The following is a 17,095-nucleotide window of genomic DNA, read 5'->3' as shown; positions in this document are numbered from 1 at the left end:
TCTGGAAATTATGGAAGCATATGGGTAGCAATATTCAATTTTGAATGCAATATGCAAAATGACAATGCAATATGTAAAATGACAATGCATTTCTGTATTTACATTTACATTTTCCAATACATTTGTGCAACGTTTGGTGCAAAATGAAAATTAAATTACGTTAACGTATTATGTAAAATGAATACTAATTTTAACGCTTTATAAGTTGAAAAATTAAAATTAAAATGTATTACAGAAATGATTAGATATGTATAACATGTTCAAGCAAAAACTGTGGCTAAATTATCATTTAAATGCTATTTTTTCTTAAATGCATTAACACTCACAGTCAAGACACTTACGATTGCATTTTCATTCAATGTCCCGCAATGAATGTAGCAAAATTCAATGTCCACATTGAAAATGCATTTCGAGCCGATCACGTGTCCGCCCCCTCCCACCTTGTCAATCACTGCGTGACCAAGGCGGGGCTTGCAGAAGGTCAAGAGACTCAAATCTCAAGAAGAGGATTCAAGTGAGAGAACATGGACAAGACAGTTGGTCCGTGTACGTTTTGATCATTTCGGTTTATGGCTTCAATATTTCATTCGCACTTGTGGGCGGAGCTGAAACGCTGCTTTCATCTGATTGGTCGAATCACTCCACCTTCAGCTTGGTCTTTTCATTCTTTCAGGCAGAATAAGAGTCAGTGCGAGTGAAGCACTGTAATGTCTGAAACTACACTCACTGTTAATTAGCATAATATTTGAATCAGATTATGCTGGCCACATAATTCGTGCTGCTGCGACTTGCAAGAGACCCCGTTAAATTATTTCTAGGTTATAGTATTGTATAAATATTGTCCCACTGATAAAAACAGTGCAAATAGTTCTGTCTCCTTGGATAACAGTGAAGTGGAAATAAATATAGTTAAATTTATTAAAAAAAATTTTTGGGAAGGTAAGTCTGGCCAGTTATACAGCAACACGAGTCGGACGAGTCTGAAGATCTGAGCTGAATTTGGTGAAACATGAAAGTTCTAGTCTGTGTCAATAACTCTCATAATAAATAATAATAATAATGTTACCCATATTTTTCGGTATAAGCTGCATCAGTCCAAAAATACGTCATGACGAGGAAAAAAAACATATATAAGTCGCATTTATTCAGAACCAAGAGAAAACATTACCGCCTACAGCTGCAAGAGGGCGCTCTGGGGTAGGCTACAGGAGCACTGAGCAGCATAGAGCTAATTTTACTATTTTTATTTCAGAAATGTAACTATATTAATTTTTACAATTATTTATTAATGTCACACACACCTAGTGCCTTATGACTTAAAAGATGAGAGTGGTAAATGTTACAGACATGGAACGGTTCAGTCTATTATTGATTTTTATTTCCACTGTTCACTGTTATCCAAAGAGACAGAACTATTTGCACTGTATTTATCAGTGGGACAATATTCATACAATACTACAACCTAGAAATAATTTGCAGGTCTCAGCAGCACGAATTATGTGCCCAGCTACATCTGATTCAAATATTATTCTAATTAACAGTAAGCGGTGGTTTCAGACATTACAGTGCTTCACTCGCACTGACTCTTTTTCTGCCTGAAAGAATGAAAAGACCGAGTTGAAGGTGGAGCGATTTGACCAATCAGATGAAAGCAGCGTTTCAGCTCCGCCCACAAGTGCAAATGAAATATTGAAGCCTACTGTCTTGTCCATGTTCTCTCACATGAATCCTCTTCTTGTGATTTGAGTCTCAGACCTTCTGCAAGCCCTGCCTTGTTCACGCAGTGATTGACAAGGTGGGAGGGGGCGGACACGTGATCGGCTCGAAATGCATTTTCAATGTGCACATTGAATTTTGCTACATTCATTGCGGGACATTGAATGAAAATGCAATCGTAAGTGTCTTGACTGTGAGTGTTAATGCATTTAAGAAAAATAGCATTTAAATGATAATTTCGCAACAGTTTTTGCTTGAACATGTTATACATATCTAATCATTTCTGTAATACATTTGCATTTTAATTTTGTAACTTATAAAGCGTTCAAATTAGTATTCATTTTACATATTAAAACTGGTGTATGAAATGGCAAATGAAAATTATGTAATTTCATTTTCATTTTGCACCAAACGTTGCACAAATTTATTGGAAAATGTAAATCTAAATACAGAAATGCATTGTCATTTTACATATTGCATTGTCATTTTGCATATTACATCCCAAATTGAATATTGCTACCCATATGCTTCCATAGGAAATGGAAGGCTCACGTGAAAATGAAGAAAGAAGATATTGTTTCATGTCGTACTTTCATCTTCTGTTATAATCTTTAGTGAAATAAAACAGCCTTTGAAATCAAGTTAAGTGCCTGACTGACTATAATTAGTAGGCTACAGGATAAAATGTTTTTTGAAGGATGTAAGTGACAGACGGCTCGGCCAGTAAAGAGCGTTTCTGGGCTGGAGCGGGGACATGCATTCACTGGGCTGGACATCAACTCAGGAAATATGTCTCCTTTGAGAGATTCAATGAGTCCCTTTAGTATCACAGTTGATTGTCCGCTTCCTACAAGCATTTCCTGCAGTTAACTCCAATCAAAATCTGTCGACACAGAGCTGCACCACTTAGACAGGGAAACAAAAACATACAGACAAAGCCACATGTTAATAAAAATCTCCTCATTGCCAATATAATTCATCAAGAACTAGGTTTTCCTGTCAAAATGTTTCTCGTGAAATATAAAGGTTTCAGTGGAAGTCGATTCATGATGTTCTCATTGTTGTGCTATTATAAACTGAGGTCCATTGTTTTCGTAGATATGGTTGTCAGTCTTTCTCTGGAGAAGTGATTCTGCACAAACCGTCTCTGTGGAAGTCTCATACAGTAGCCTCCATGCTGTTTTTATTGTCAATGCGGATTGAGATTTTTGGTCAACATCATCCCAGAGTTCAGGAGAGAGATAAGGGACTCCACCAGCTTCCTCCATCTGGTTGGCAGACTGCACTTGATGATGAATGGGAGTGTCTCGGCGCTCGCAGCTGTTTGAATGCGGCTCAGGTCTGTGTTTAATTAGCTAAAGCTCTTCAGGAGAGAGGCCTTGATGTCTGCTCTGAACTAATCCTCTGAGAGGTCTTTACATGCTGTCAAAATGCTGTTTTCTTCAGTGTTTTACTCTCATTCTCTCTTTCAGTCTCATTACACCATTAGGTTTTCACACTTGTGAAAGCATCGCACCTTACCATGCTGAGTAAACACTTATAGACCGTCACTGAAAACAGCTGGTATCCAAGATCACATTCACAAAAGTTTATTCAAAAAGTCTCTCTGTTATGACTGTATCCTTTACTTTTGCTTTCTTTGCAGGTGTTTTTGTAATAATGTGTCTTCCAGACTTTACAGTGCTGTAATAATGTGCCTGCCTCGATCTGTCACATGATCATATGATTTGGAAAAAATGAGAAAGGTTTTGCATGGTTTTGCTGAAACACAAAACAGGAGAAGACACTAATGTGCATCTGTGCAGTCTGATATCAGTTTGTTTTCTCATTAACATGGCCACATATCAACTGAATTAAACTATCCATATTCCTACAATATGTGTAGGTGATCTAGCATCTGCAAAACAGTGTGACAACATCTGTTCACCATCTTAAATCGTTAGATGAAATGGGGCAGAGTTATTGTTGTGCAATATAAATAATAATCGTATCCACATAGATTACTTTGGATTATATTGCATAACGTATCTCGTTCATCATTTGGTTTCATGCACATGCTGTATAAGTTTACATAATTCTAGAAAAACTGGCATCTGTATTCAAATGTGCTTGGAGCAATTCTCAAGAGCTTATGATTTCATCCCATGGAAATCTCACCGGCTTTCCTGTTTGGATCCAGATCTGGTAAGGAAGGCCAGGGTATTCATTTGGTGAAAAGTTGGGATTTTTCCCAATGACTGATTAGTTATTTACAAAGAAGGAAAAATTAATTTTGACATTCATCCGACTTTTATGCTTACCAAAATATTTATATATATATATATTTTTTTTTTTTAAATCACTGTTTCCACAAAAATATTAACCACATCTGTTTTCAACACTGATATATAAGAATGTTTCTTGAGCTGCAAATCAGCATATTAGAATGATGTCTGAAGGATCATGTGACTCCGAAGATGAGAAATGATGCAAGAAAAATCAGCTTTGCCATCACGGGAATAATTTACATTTGAAAATATCACAATATTGCTCATTTTACTGCATTAATGAGCAAATAAATGCAGCCTTAGTTTTCTATCAAAAACATTTTCAAAAATCCTACTGACCCCGAAGTGTTGAACAATACATAACCTGATAGCATTCAGAGTTTGGGGCATTTATGTTATGCTGTTTTGTGATTGTAATCTAAAACTGAGGCTCCCTAGACGACCAGAGGTCAAGCTTGACCCCTCCCTCACCCCCCATTTAACATGATGAAATAACATTCATTTTAAAGGCCGTGCACTTTGACCTGTTAGTCTGTCTTTAACTTTGAGCTTTCTTCTTGTCTGAATTCTTGTCACATCTGCCTTGCAGCAGTTTTGCTTCAGCAAATAATATTTTTTTTGCTAATAATTTGCTAATTATATTTTGTCTGATAGTATGTTTCCCTCTCGTACATAACAGCGAATAATCCTTATGGCATTCACCTCGATGAAGGATGAATGAACCAGTGCAGCTGTCAGATTCTTAGTAAATTTACAGTAAGCCTCCACCATTAAATCCTGATTATTACCAGATGGTTTCCCCCCCTTTTTCCTCCCAGTCTTAGGGTACAAAATGATTTTTTTCTCTTTCTTTCTTTCATGGAAAAAAAAGCTAAGAGAATGAGATCAGTGGAAAAAGCTTGCTGAGCTCTGGCCAAAACACTGGACTCCTGTAAATATCCTGTAAAAATTTTCAAGGAGAAACAAATCCTTTCTTTTGGAGGGAAACCACACCCATTTCCCTTAGCTGCCACCAGGCAACTTATTTGGTCCAAAACATACAGTAAACATCCCATTTCACACTTTCACCCTCCCTCTCTGAAGCATAATGATATTACCAAATTTTTTTACACATACTGTACATTAGTACACCTTATAGTACCACGTAAACATTATTTAGTACCATGGTACCACCACAGTACCACCATGACTAGGTTTCCCCAAGGACCACCCTGATCTCCCCTCTGTGACGTTCCAGCTAATGCAGTGTTCAGTACAGACCAAGAGAGGGAAAAAATATTCCTCTGCTATTTTCCCTCCTCTGTTTTACGCAACACTGCTAGATGTACAATGAATGTAGTGTCTTCACTTTACCGACTTTACACTCACCCTTTCCTAGTTTTAAAACGTAGCTGCTCTTGCTTAGACTCTCTCAAAGTGTTTAGATGTTTTCCCATCCTCTCACATGCGCAAATGAAAGATGATGTCATTCTTCACTCACAATGTTGTAATTATTATGTTTCAGAGTGTCATCTTGAGTTTACTGTAGTGATAATTAACCCAGTCACAAAGCATCATTCATTAGCTCTAGATATTACCCATAGTGTTCCACTCCTGTCATCATTCTGGAAAAATATATGAACACAAAGCTGTAGCTCTTCATTTATCTCAATCTATGACATCATTTGGTGTGTTGATTTACATCAGCTTCATGTCATACAGTAGATTTCTAATTTAAAATTGTGATTTTAAGCCATTTTTGTTAAGTCTGTGGAAATGTGTATGTACACTACTTTGTATATTCATAATCATAATCAAGATCTCAGTGCGACAAATTTAAGCAAAGCGTGTTCTCATATTCTCTTCTAAAATAATTCAGATTTATTTTGACTTTTTAAAATCCGCACATTGGTGGCGCTGTTTCTCTTTCAAAAACAAGTGTTAAGAACTGAGTTGCGTTATTTTTCGAAGTGCATACGTCCCTCTTAATTCTTTCTTTCTCTGTGTCGTCTCATCAATTGGTCTACAAGTAAACGAGATGCAGATGTGGAAAGACCTTTGCCCTCCATATCTGGAAGAGAAAAGACATGTCAGATGTCTCGTTTCTTCGTTATTCTCTCCCTCTCTCCCTCTCTCCCTCTCTCCCCGTCTCTCACACTCTTCACCTCTCAGCTCTTGACAACTGTATCTTTGAGTGCACTTTTCATCTCAAAGACTTCATGCATAACCTCATGAGGATGACTCAATCTCTTCCACAGAAGAACATCGAAAATATCATCATTCTGCTTCTGCACATCCAAACTGTGCTTCATCAAGCTTGCACGTTCAAACACAACACGATGTTACCCATTTAGTCTCCAAGGTAACCAGACTTTATGCAAAAAAAAAAAAAAACCCACATAGTTTCTAAAAGAGTTATTTGTATAAGTGACCCTTTCATTGAAGATAAATAAATAGATAACAATATTACATAGTAATGTAATGCATGTATAGACTATATAATGTGTAATATAATATTCTTTTTAAAAAAGCAATGAGAAAAAGGTTGTATTTTGGGAATGTACGTTAATACGTATTTCATGTATATTCAAATATGAAGACATTAAAGTTTAATGATATTTCAAACTACTGGAATATTACAGTACGAAATGTTAATAATGCATGCCTAGATAATGTTTGTTAAATTTATTAATGGAATTAGAAATGCAATTTTGTATTTTAAAATTCATATATTGAAATTAAAATTTGTAATATATATATATATATATTGTTATGGGCCATCATTAATGCAATGCATATTTTTGGGTATTTCCATACTATTCTTTTGTATAATGGTGGCGTCATTATGTAGCCAAGCGTTCTCGAACACCGGAAATAGGGTGCATTAGGTGCGCTAAGCAGAATCATGTTCAAGTACGTATTGATTTTGAATATACCTCATATTTTGAAGTGTTTTAGGGCCTAACATGAATGTGCAGCAGTAGGATGAAGCCCTGAAGTATTGAAGAGTGAACCGAACTCCTCCTCCTCCTCCCTTCTGCTCTAAGGCGTTTCATTCTGCTGCGCGCTCTGAGCGGACGCGCCACCGTGCTACTGTCCGCCACTTCATCTCACCCGAGCCTGTTTTTATATTTCTTCTGCAATCATATCACTCCTTCTGTGCTGTGTGTCAATCAACTTCAATTTGCACGGTTAACGTGCAGTAACATCAGCATCTATGGCGCTTAATGGATATATATTGATCGCTCTGTGCGCACTTTGGGGAGGGATCATCGCTCAGAGTGACCAAATAATCTCATTCAGAGGTAATTATAAATATTTTCCCGTCCATGTTGCATTGATTGTTTTATTTGTAAAGGATAACTATGTTTTGCATGTTCGGCATTAATGCTGTGGTTGAGTGTAGAAGTCGGTTATAAGTTACATTAGACTGATATGAAATGCTGCTGCAAATAAACGAGCTACACATTCTGCACTATATGGGGTTTCAATGCATTTAACGTTTGCTTTTTTGTTACAATAATCATAGAAACTTTATAATAAGTTAAATAGAGGTGTTTGGAATTAAAATATGTGTTACTAGTGAGTGGAATCATAGAAAGGTATAGGCAAGTTTAGGATGGTCGTATAGTAAAATATAGTATAGTGCGATAGTTTAATGAGTTACAATAGTATAGCAACTGACAGAATGAATCGAATTATTTTATCTAATGGAAAATGACATCTCTATCTATCAGGAAATACCTATGATGACGTGATGCTGCATGTTTCAAAGTATATATGCAGAAGATTATTATGTTTGATGCACCAACAATGAGCAAAATGATGCTTCAAAGCAAATAAAATCAGAGTATTGAGTCAATTTTTGAAATGCAACTTATGTTTTTAAAGAAACCTTTTGGCTCTTTGCAAGAAAGGCCTTGTTTTAGGCCACTTTTATAGATTTTTCCTATATAATCTGTGCTTAAATTGGTAAAAAATAAAATAAAATCATTATTACATTTGTGTAAATCTGATCTGACTGTCCCAAAAATAGATTTTGAGGTTCATTTGAAATAGGTAAACATTTTGTGACTTTTGGTCAGTTTATTTGATAATTTACATCTTCATACTTCTGTAATGCCTGTATACAGTACTGCAGACACTTTAATACTGTATTCAAATCATCTTTAGTGTCACATGACTGCAGGGTTTAGGTCAGGTGATGCTAATTTCTCAGATTAATAATAATGAAGATAATCCATAATTATCAGGACAAGGAAGTGATAGATAAAAGTAAGTAAACACTGAAAGTTCATATTTATATAGCATTGTGAACATGAGAATGAATTTGCTACTGTTTACACAACTATTTCATGCTGTTTTGGACCCATTAAAATCATAATTTTGTCATTCTCCTTCTGTCTTCCCGTAGAGTGTCCTGTGGACTTGTTCTTTGTGTTGGACACGTCTGAAAGTGTGGCCCTCAGAGCCAAACCTCCAGAGTTTTACATCAACCAGCTCAAGACCTTCACAAAGCTGTTCATTGATCAGCTAAATAACCTGTATGCTAACTTTAAATTTCATATTCTGACTGATGTATTGTAAATTTTTTGACCAAGTACTGTATATCATATCAAGAATATGCTTTGAAAGCTTAACAAAGGATATCTTACGAAATTCAGATTCTCTGTGCCCCTGGTGGTCAGGAGATATTAAAAATGCATATTTTTTCTTATAACTTCTAAATGGTGTGGCCAGAAATCACAACTGGTCTCTTTAGATTAGGTGCATCACGCTGAGTCGAATTATACCCAAATTTCCAATGTCAGTCATTTGGGCTTCGGCCATTTTTAATTTTGTGGTAAATTGCTATATTTTATGAATGCAATGACGTATCTTTACAAAACTTAGTATGGTTCATCAGCATGATGCCCTGAAGGAGCCTGAGAAGCCAGTTTCGAGCCAGTGCCACCAAGATGTAAAATCAAATATTCACATGATAATGATTTTGGGTGTGGTCGAATTATTTTCAAATAATTTTCATGGAAGTCACTTTTTAGACTCCTGCATCCTTGGCGAGTCCAGCGATACCAAACATGCCAGGTTTTGCCTTATGGTTTGTGCAACATAGCATTTTAGCACTTAAAAAACATTTGCCAATATCTTAGAAACTGTTACTCCGATCGACACAAAACCACCATAGGAAATACGAAAACATAGAGTGCCGGCAATACGCTAATGCCCAATTGCCAAATTTTTTTATAGTAAGTGGCAAATAAATTCACACAAAGTCATTTTTGTTCTGTTCATATAAAAATTAATATTCTCCAAAACAAAATTAGATATTTTCACTCAATTAGACACACATTGGCACACATTGAGGACAGATAAAACATCTGGTGGGATTGTGCCTCTTGGTGGCGCTATAATGGTCAAAAACATGAAATTGTGATTGACTACAATATATTATTATGGTATAAAATGCTATATTTTACAGATGCATTACACCATTACAAAACTTTGTATGTACCATCGAGAGCATGACCTGAAAGTACTCAAAAAAGTTTTTAGACAGTGCCACCTTGTGGTCAAAAGTTATAATGAAATTTCAAATAAATGCTAATAGCTTTCTGGGAATTTTGCCTATTGTAATGAGACTGGTATTGACAGATTCCTTGGGTCATGTTGAGAACAGTGATGCCAGTGTTACAATAGTCAGCCAAACTTCCTGTCTGCCAGTTTGAATTTCTTTAAAAACCTACTTTTTCATACTCCTCTTAGACCGTTGGTCCGATTTTCACCAAAAAATTAAATCATATCATCTTTAGAGCATGCTGACAAATTTTTGTTGATATACCAAATGGTTCTTGTTTATCGCATGAAAGAATTTGTTGGAAAGATGCCAAACTGCATCTCAGGCTGTATCTCTGCAATTTCTTGACATACTGACATCAAACTTTGTATTTGGCATTGTCACCTCACACCGACCATGCCACATTAATTTGGTAACAGTGCCACCTATTAGCCAAACATGATAAGCCAATAAATCATGTTACTAGAAGTTGTATTTATTTATTTTTTAGTATTTTGACTAAAATCAAGCTAAAATGGCTTCAGTTACTAATTTCTGCAGTTGGTCTGATTCTACGTACATGCCATGCTTAGTTTCTCATTTTGCCTCTGCTGTGCTTGGAATTACTATTCTTATTTTCAATTATTACTGTGTTAGCTTTATTTATTTATTTATTATTCACTTTTAGTTCTGTTTTAGATTTTATATATATATATATTTTTTTTCAGTTAGCAATTTTAACACTTCAACTATTCCATTAGTTACCAAGCCAACATTTGTGATTTTCTTTTTAGTTTTTCATGTTATGTCTATATTGTATTTCAGCTTTATTCAGTAAGCAAAATGTTTTTAATAGTGTTAGTTTTATTTTACTTCTTGATAATCCTTTTGGTCAGTGTTGTTGTATCAGCCAGCAAACAAATGTTTTCTTAGTGCACCTTTAAAAATTAGTTTACGTACATTTTTACTTTATTGCTTTGCTTTGCTTTTTGACACTTGAGATTATGGAACACGTACACACTATTAACTAAGTATTTTACCTCATTAAATTCCAAATTCGCTGCTTATTAATAGTTAGTAGTTACTAGTTGTTGGGGCCGAGTTAAGAGATCTAGAATAAGGCCATGTAGAAGAAGGCATTAATATCTGTATAATAAACAGTCAAATGTTACCAATCTGACCATATCTGTTGTCTTGTTACCAGACCACAACCATGTGATCGCAGTGTGACGTGGAATTCTGGAGCACTACATTACAGTGACGACATTGAGCTGGTGATGGGACTAGTTGACCTGAAAACAAAGCGTCAAGACCTGAAGGCGGCAATAGACAAAATCAAATACATTGGCAAAGGAACATACACCGACTGTGCCATCAAGGAGGGTATCTCCGAGCTGCTCCGAGCGTATGTGAAATTTGATATTATTTAAAACAGCTTTCAAAAAAAGAGGATTTTACAAATAGCCATGTGTGAAAACAGTCACATGCATCTGTCTGCAGGGGCTCCCATTATCATGAGAATAAGTACATAGTGGTGGTCACGGATGGTCACCCTGTGACCGGCTACAAGGAGCCATGTGGTGGGATCCAAGAGGCTGCCAATGAGGCACGACAACATGCTGTCAAAGTGTTCGCTGTGGCCATCTCACCTGACCAGGAGGTACCGTGTAGATGCTACTTCAAGTTTCTCATTTTCTGACGTGTTTAAGATTGAAGAAAACAATGGGTTTTTAGTTAGATACTGTGTGACTTTTCTTGATTTTCTTGAGCACATAGCAAGTAAACAATATAAAAAACTCAAAAAGACATTCTTGTCCTATGTAAGTGGACCATAATAAGCAGCATTGTGGAGTAGACATGTCGGTGGTCAAAAGTCTGGCCACACAGGAAAACACGAGATGTGATACTGTATTGAGAAATGGATTGCAATTGTATTTGGACAAACAGTAATTTTCTCTGAACTGTCTTCTTCTCAGGACACCAGACTGTCTGTCATTGCAACAGATGCGAGCTACAGACAGAACTTCACCGCTGCAGATCCCTCCCGCTCCTCACAAATGAGCACTATAAACACCATCATCAGTATGATCGTGAGTGTCGTAACACAAACTCATCACAACAATGATGTTTAGCCTGTTTTCCAGTGGATTTATGGGTCAGACTGACCCAAACACATACATAATTGATATGCCTGAAGATAAAGGAGTAGGAACTTTGCTTGAAATTGCATAATTAAATGTTTATTTAAGAAAATATTATATTGGCGTAAACATAAAGTGTGCTTTGAACTGTAACTGTACACTACTGTTCAAAGTTTGGGGTCAGTAATTATTATTACTTAATTTTTTCCTTGAAAGAATCAAATACTTTTATTTTGGATTAATTAAACTGATCAAAAGTGACAACAGTAAAGACACGTATAATTTTACAAAAGATTTCTGTTTCAAATTGAAGCTGTTGTTTTGAATAGAATTTTGATTTCTTTTTTCATCAAAGAATAAAAGTTTTTAAGTGGCACAAGTGTTTTCAGTATTCATTATATTGAAAAGTTTTTTAAGCTGCAAATTTGCATATTAGAATCATTTCTGAAGGATCACGTAACACTGAAGACTAAATTAATGGCTGCTGAAAATGCAGCTTTGGCATCAAAGGAATACATTACATATTCAATTATAAAACAATTGTTTTACATTGTAATAATATTTCACAACATTACTATTTTTACTGTATTTTTCTATATAAATAAATACAAACTTGGAGAGCATAAAAGACTTCTTTCAAAAATAAAAACTGTACCAACCCCAATTTTTTAAAGGGTAGTGTATATTGATACACTAGAAGTTGATTCTAGTCTATTGGCTCAATGCCGCATTTATTTATTAATTCAGATTTCACTGAAAACTTGAGGGAATTTCAGCCTTGAGCTCATGCCAATTGTGTGTGTAGATTTTATCTGATGTTGTCCTTTCCCCCTTTTTTGCTTTTCATTCTAGACAAACGAAACAAAGGATGTGGTATGTGCCTTTTCCATAGCTTTTGCACATTTTTATGCATCTTATTTAAATTTTGTACATTAGGATATTAATGTTGTCTTCTCAATCTTTCCTTCAGTGCTGCTCTTTTGACTGCAACGTAAGTAACATTACATTACTTAACCCATTCAAACAGGTCTTGTATGGAGGTTTTCGGTTTCTAACTGTTTCATGCAATATTTTCAAAGGCTCCTGGAGGCCCTGTAGGACCCCCTGGGGATCCAGGACAAAGAGTGAGTATAAATATATATATATATATATATATATATATATATATATATATATATATATATACAGTACATATATATATATATATATATATATATATATATATATATAGTCATATTAGATCTTTATGTTGCTTCTTCATCCATACGCTTCAAACCACCTGTTGATTCCTACTGAATGAAATGTTACATGTGTTCATGTTTAGTTCACTCTCAGCATGAACAGAAGACTGTGCCCTAACCTTTTCTTTTCCTGCAGGGAGAGGATGGAAGACCAGGCATGCCAGGAGAGAAAGGAGATGTTGGTCCTCCGGTGAGCATCTGCTATCTGCTTTTAGATACACTCCTGTTTAGAAAGTGATAGTGGCTGTTTGTAGGATTATAGTACATCTGACATTTCTGACCTCCTCCATTCTGTTTCTGATCCAGAAAACAGTCAAGATCAATCCTAATGTTGCACTTTGATGTTTAAGCAAGCTTAAAAAATTTGAATCTGGTAGATGATAAGATGCCAAATTTTAATGGTGTCAAATGATTAATCGCGATTAATTGCATCCGAAATAAAAGTTTTTGTTTACATAATATGTATGTGTGTACTGTATATATTTTTATATATTTTGTATATATATAAATACACACATATTATATACATATTAAATATACACAGAACACACACATATATTATGTAAACAACAACTTTTTATTTTGGATGTGATTAATCGCGATTTTTACAGAATTAATAGAAGTGAGGTGTCAGAACTCGAGTCTAAATGTCCATTCGCTCCATGGATGATAACTTTAAAGTTAATACTAAAGGTAAAGTCTTAAAAAATCATTCTATGATTCTATAAGAATAGGAATCTTCACACCACAACGATAACAATATCAGCACATAGAAACGATATAATTGGGATCACTTTCTCAATAATTGTTTTATTTATTTTCAGCTGATGAATGATATAAACATTGACAGCCAATCAGAATGCTATTAGGGGGTCGCTCCTCAACCACGACCACTTATTATAAACTGAACGAAACCATGCGTTGGTGTCGACACTAAAATAGTTATCCTAATAGATCTCTTTATAGTTCATTGTATTTCACCATATACTAAATGTGCACTCACATTAGCATTAGCAAATTAGCTCATTGTCCATTGTCGGTAGTTTAGAGAAAAAATAGTACTGTATGAAGCACCACTTTTGACCTGTTGCGAAATCTGCATAAGGAAATCTTTCACCCTCCCACCAAATTCCTGATTGTGTAGATTTGAGAAATACCTAATTTAAATGAATGAAATTGGCCTGTGAAATTTTAGAACACCTCTTAAGAATGAAGTCAAAATATACCGCTCTCAGGTGAAAAGTCAATGGCATGTGCCTATTATTGTGCTGATTAATACTTTTCACATGGATATGAGATCATTGTGTCCAATAAATGTTCCATGTGTCCCTGAATTTCTTTGTTGATAATCCAATCAAAGCAAAACCCTCAACTGACCCCAAGGTCTTTCATCTTCTGCAGCTGTTACAGTTTCAACAATCAATTTTTTTCTCTCTGAATTTGCTGGTGAATTTACTGTCTGCCACATGTGCATAATTCTATAGTGTTTGTAAGGATGTTTTCAGAAATTTGGCCATTATAAGTGTCATAAGAGAAGTAAACATACCCATACACTGGAAAACATCCAGCTATGCTGTTAATCGGTGGATGGTGACTGTGCCAGCTATTCTGTTATTTTACAACAAATGCTGATTGTGTAGACATAACAATAATTAAAGAGCACAGTTGACTCCATAAAGCCCTGCAGTAATGTTTTTCTTTAAGATATTATCTTGATGACTTTAATTTTCCTTGTTTATCCTCACTTAAGGCATTCAGTGTGATCTTAAAGGGGGTTTAGAGCGCAGCCATATTTACAAATGTCTTTGAATTAGTGGTTTACATCACGACCACATCCCGCAAAACTCTTTTTTTTTTGCGTTCTCTCATTCTCTTTCTTTACTTCTCCTAATAGGGAAATGTTGGTGATCCTGGTCCTGTCGGATACCAAGGAATGAAGGTCTGTCTTCCGCTCTCTCTCACAAATGTTTACACTCTGTTTATATTACAGTTGATTTGTGCACTCTTGCTGAAACCATAATCTATACTCTTTTCCTTTCCTTCCAGGGAGACCAAGGAATAAGAGGTCATAAGGTAAAAGAAACAGATTTGCCTTGCAGATTCGACGGACATTTTTATCAATAGCACATTCCAAGAGTCTGCAGGCGATTATTTTATCTCATAATTCATTTTGGAACTGCGGAACATCACAAATACACTTTTGTTTTATCTGCAGGGAGAGAGAGGACATAAAGGCTTCAAGGTGAGCTTGTTTATTAGCAGTCTCTTTAGTTGTTGAGTCTTATCCATTTTTCCCAGTTGTTTATCGTACTGAATTGAATCTCAATCCTACTTTTAGGGAGACAAAGGTCAACATGGTCTTGATGGTGTTGATGGACGTAAGGTAAGTGCTTATGTCCTCTTCCTATATGACACAAAAACAGCCTTTTAAAGGGATAGTGCACCAAAAATAAAGATTCTGTAGTCATTTACCAAACCTGTATCAATTTTCTTCTTCCTTGGAAATAAAAATTAAAATGTTGCATAATATTCGCTGATATTTTCCATATATTTAGAGTGAATGGAGTGAATAAAATGGCTAATATGACAAAATTTTGAAGAGATAAGAATAGAAAATTAGATCATTTAAATCTGAAAATCTTCCTATAGTTTCATAGTTTTCAAATCTTATTTGTTTTCATGTACAGTATATTTATTCACCAGATGTGATGTTAGTAGATCATGATTTACATTTTGCTCTGTTCTTTGTACAAAGCTTTGAAGATTTGTGTTCCATGAAATCATAAAAGTTGAACAGGTTTTAAATGACATGAGGGTTAATAATGAATTTAATATTGAAATTCTCTCTCATCTTCCTGTGCTGCTTTCTCTGGCATCCTGTGTCTGATTTCAGATTAACAGTATGTGAACAATAGATAACAAAAAACATTGCATGGTTATCTCTCTTGTCTATCTGACTCTTGTTCCATTTCTGCTTTGTGTTTCTCCTTGAGTCTGACTGTGCTTTGGGAAAACAGCCTGGTCTTGTGTCTCTGATCCTCGACTTCGTCTTCATCCTCGGTTCATTTTGCTCCTCAATTAGTTCTCTACATGTACTCTAACTCTTTCCAAGGCATTTTCCTCTCAACAAATCACTGTCCCTTAATTTACTCCCCCATCTGCACGATACATCTGAACTCACAGTAAAACTTTATCATGGTGTGATTTACATGGATCTCTTGCTGTTGTTATTTTCAGTCTCCATTGCATGCAATCTTGTTTAGTAATGTTTCTTTAGTATTTTATTTCTTTGCATGATGTCACCCTAAAGCTAATTACATGCAGTTCAGGGTGTTTGACTAACACCATGAAGAAAAGTGTTTATGTTTTGTGTGTTTGTAATATATTTCATAGGGTGAGGCGGGATTCCCTGGTTTTCCAGGCTGCAAAGGGTCACCGGGGCCTAATGTAAGTATAACTGTTAAAAAATATGTCATTTTCTAGGGGACAAAAGTGTGCATCATCTAAACATATTATATTATATTATATTATATTATATTATATTATATTATATTATATTATATTATATTATATTATATTATATTATATTATATTATATTATATTATATTATATTGCTGAAATCACATTCAGATTTTCTGAAAATTTTATTATTTTATTTAGAGTTAAGATATAAGATGTAAAAAAAATACCAGAAATCTAAACAGCAAAGGTTCAATTATGTTTATAGTTTAAACCATTAAAACATGTTAATAGCAGTTTTTCAAAGGTGTGAGAATAATATTTTTGTCAGTCTAATACTAGATCCTGCATTCTCATATTCTTCATATTCAACAAAAAAAGTCTTAATATTTCTTGGATTTAAAATATTCTTGTTTACAGGGTATTTAGGTATTTCTATTAAATGACAGTTTTAATAAAGAAAAAAATATTTTTAGCAAAGCAACATTTACAATCTTTATTTTTTCCTTTATTTTTAGTTTCTTGTACCATTAAAATATATTAGTATCACATGAGTGGATGGCAGTATGCATAATAGGATTATATGCAGATGATGCATAATAAATCACATTGTAAACTCCATATATGGTTATTCTGGCAAAGGAATTTCACTTGTGCCTGTATGTTTATAAATCTGCTAAGCGGGATTCATAAAGTGAACTTTGTGCAGGTTAGAGTGCAAAAAGATCTAACCAATT

General features: G+C 34.9%; 1 protein-coding gene across 1 annotated transcript in view; it reads left to right on the top strand.

Annotated features, from left to right (window-relative positions):
- Positions 1-7,003: 7,003 nt before the first annotated feature.
- col6a1 (collagen, type VI, alpha 1) overlaps positions 7,004-17,095 on the top strand; it is a 48,572-nt gene continuing 38,480 nt past the window's right edge. Inside the window, exons 1-14 of the mRNA XM_059538071.1 lie at positions 7,004-7,267; positions 8,377-8,506; positions 10,721-10,921; positions 11,017-11,176; positions 11,493-11,606; positions 12,510-12,530; positions 12,628-12,648; positions 12,737-12,781; positions 13,035-13,088; positions 14,793-14,837; positions 14,945-14,971; positions 15,114-15,140; positions 15,237-15,281; positions 16,292-16,345. Coding sequence (XP_059394054.1) covers positions 7,180-7,267; positions 8,377-8,506; positions 10,721-10,921; positions 11,017-11,176; positions 11,493-11,606; positions 12,510-12,530; positions 12,628-12,648; positions 12,737-12,781; positions 13,035-13,088; positions 14,793-14,837; positions 14,945-14,971; positions 15,114-15,140; positions 15,237-15,281; positions 16,292-16,345 — 1,032 coding nt within the window. The 5' untranslated portion in view covers positions 7,004-7,179. The remainder of the gene's footprint in view (positions 7,268-8,376; positions 8,507-10,720; positions 10,922-11,016; positions 11,177-11,492; positions 11,607-12,509; positions 12,531-12,627; positions 12,649-12,736; positions 12,782-13,034; positions 13,089-14,792; positions 14,838-14,944; positions 14,972-15,113; positions 15,141-15,236; positions 15,282-16,291; positions 16,346-17,095) is intronic.

Source organism: Carassius carassius, chromosome 44, assembly GCF_963082965.1.
Source record: "Carassius carassius chromosome 44, fCarCar2.1, whole genome shotgun sequence".
Lineage (NCBI taxonomy): Eukaryota > Metazoa > Chordata > Actinopteri > Cypriniformes > Cyprinidae > Carassius > Carassius carassius.
This window is presented reverse-complemented; position numbering and strand designations above follow the sequence as displayed.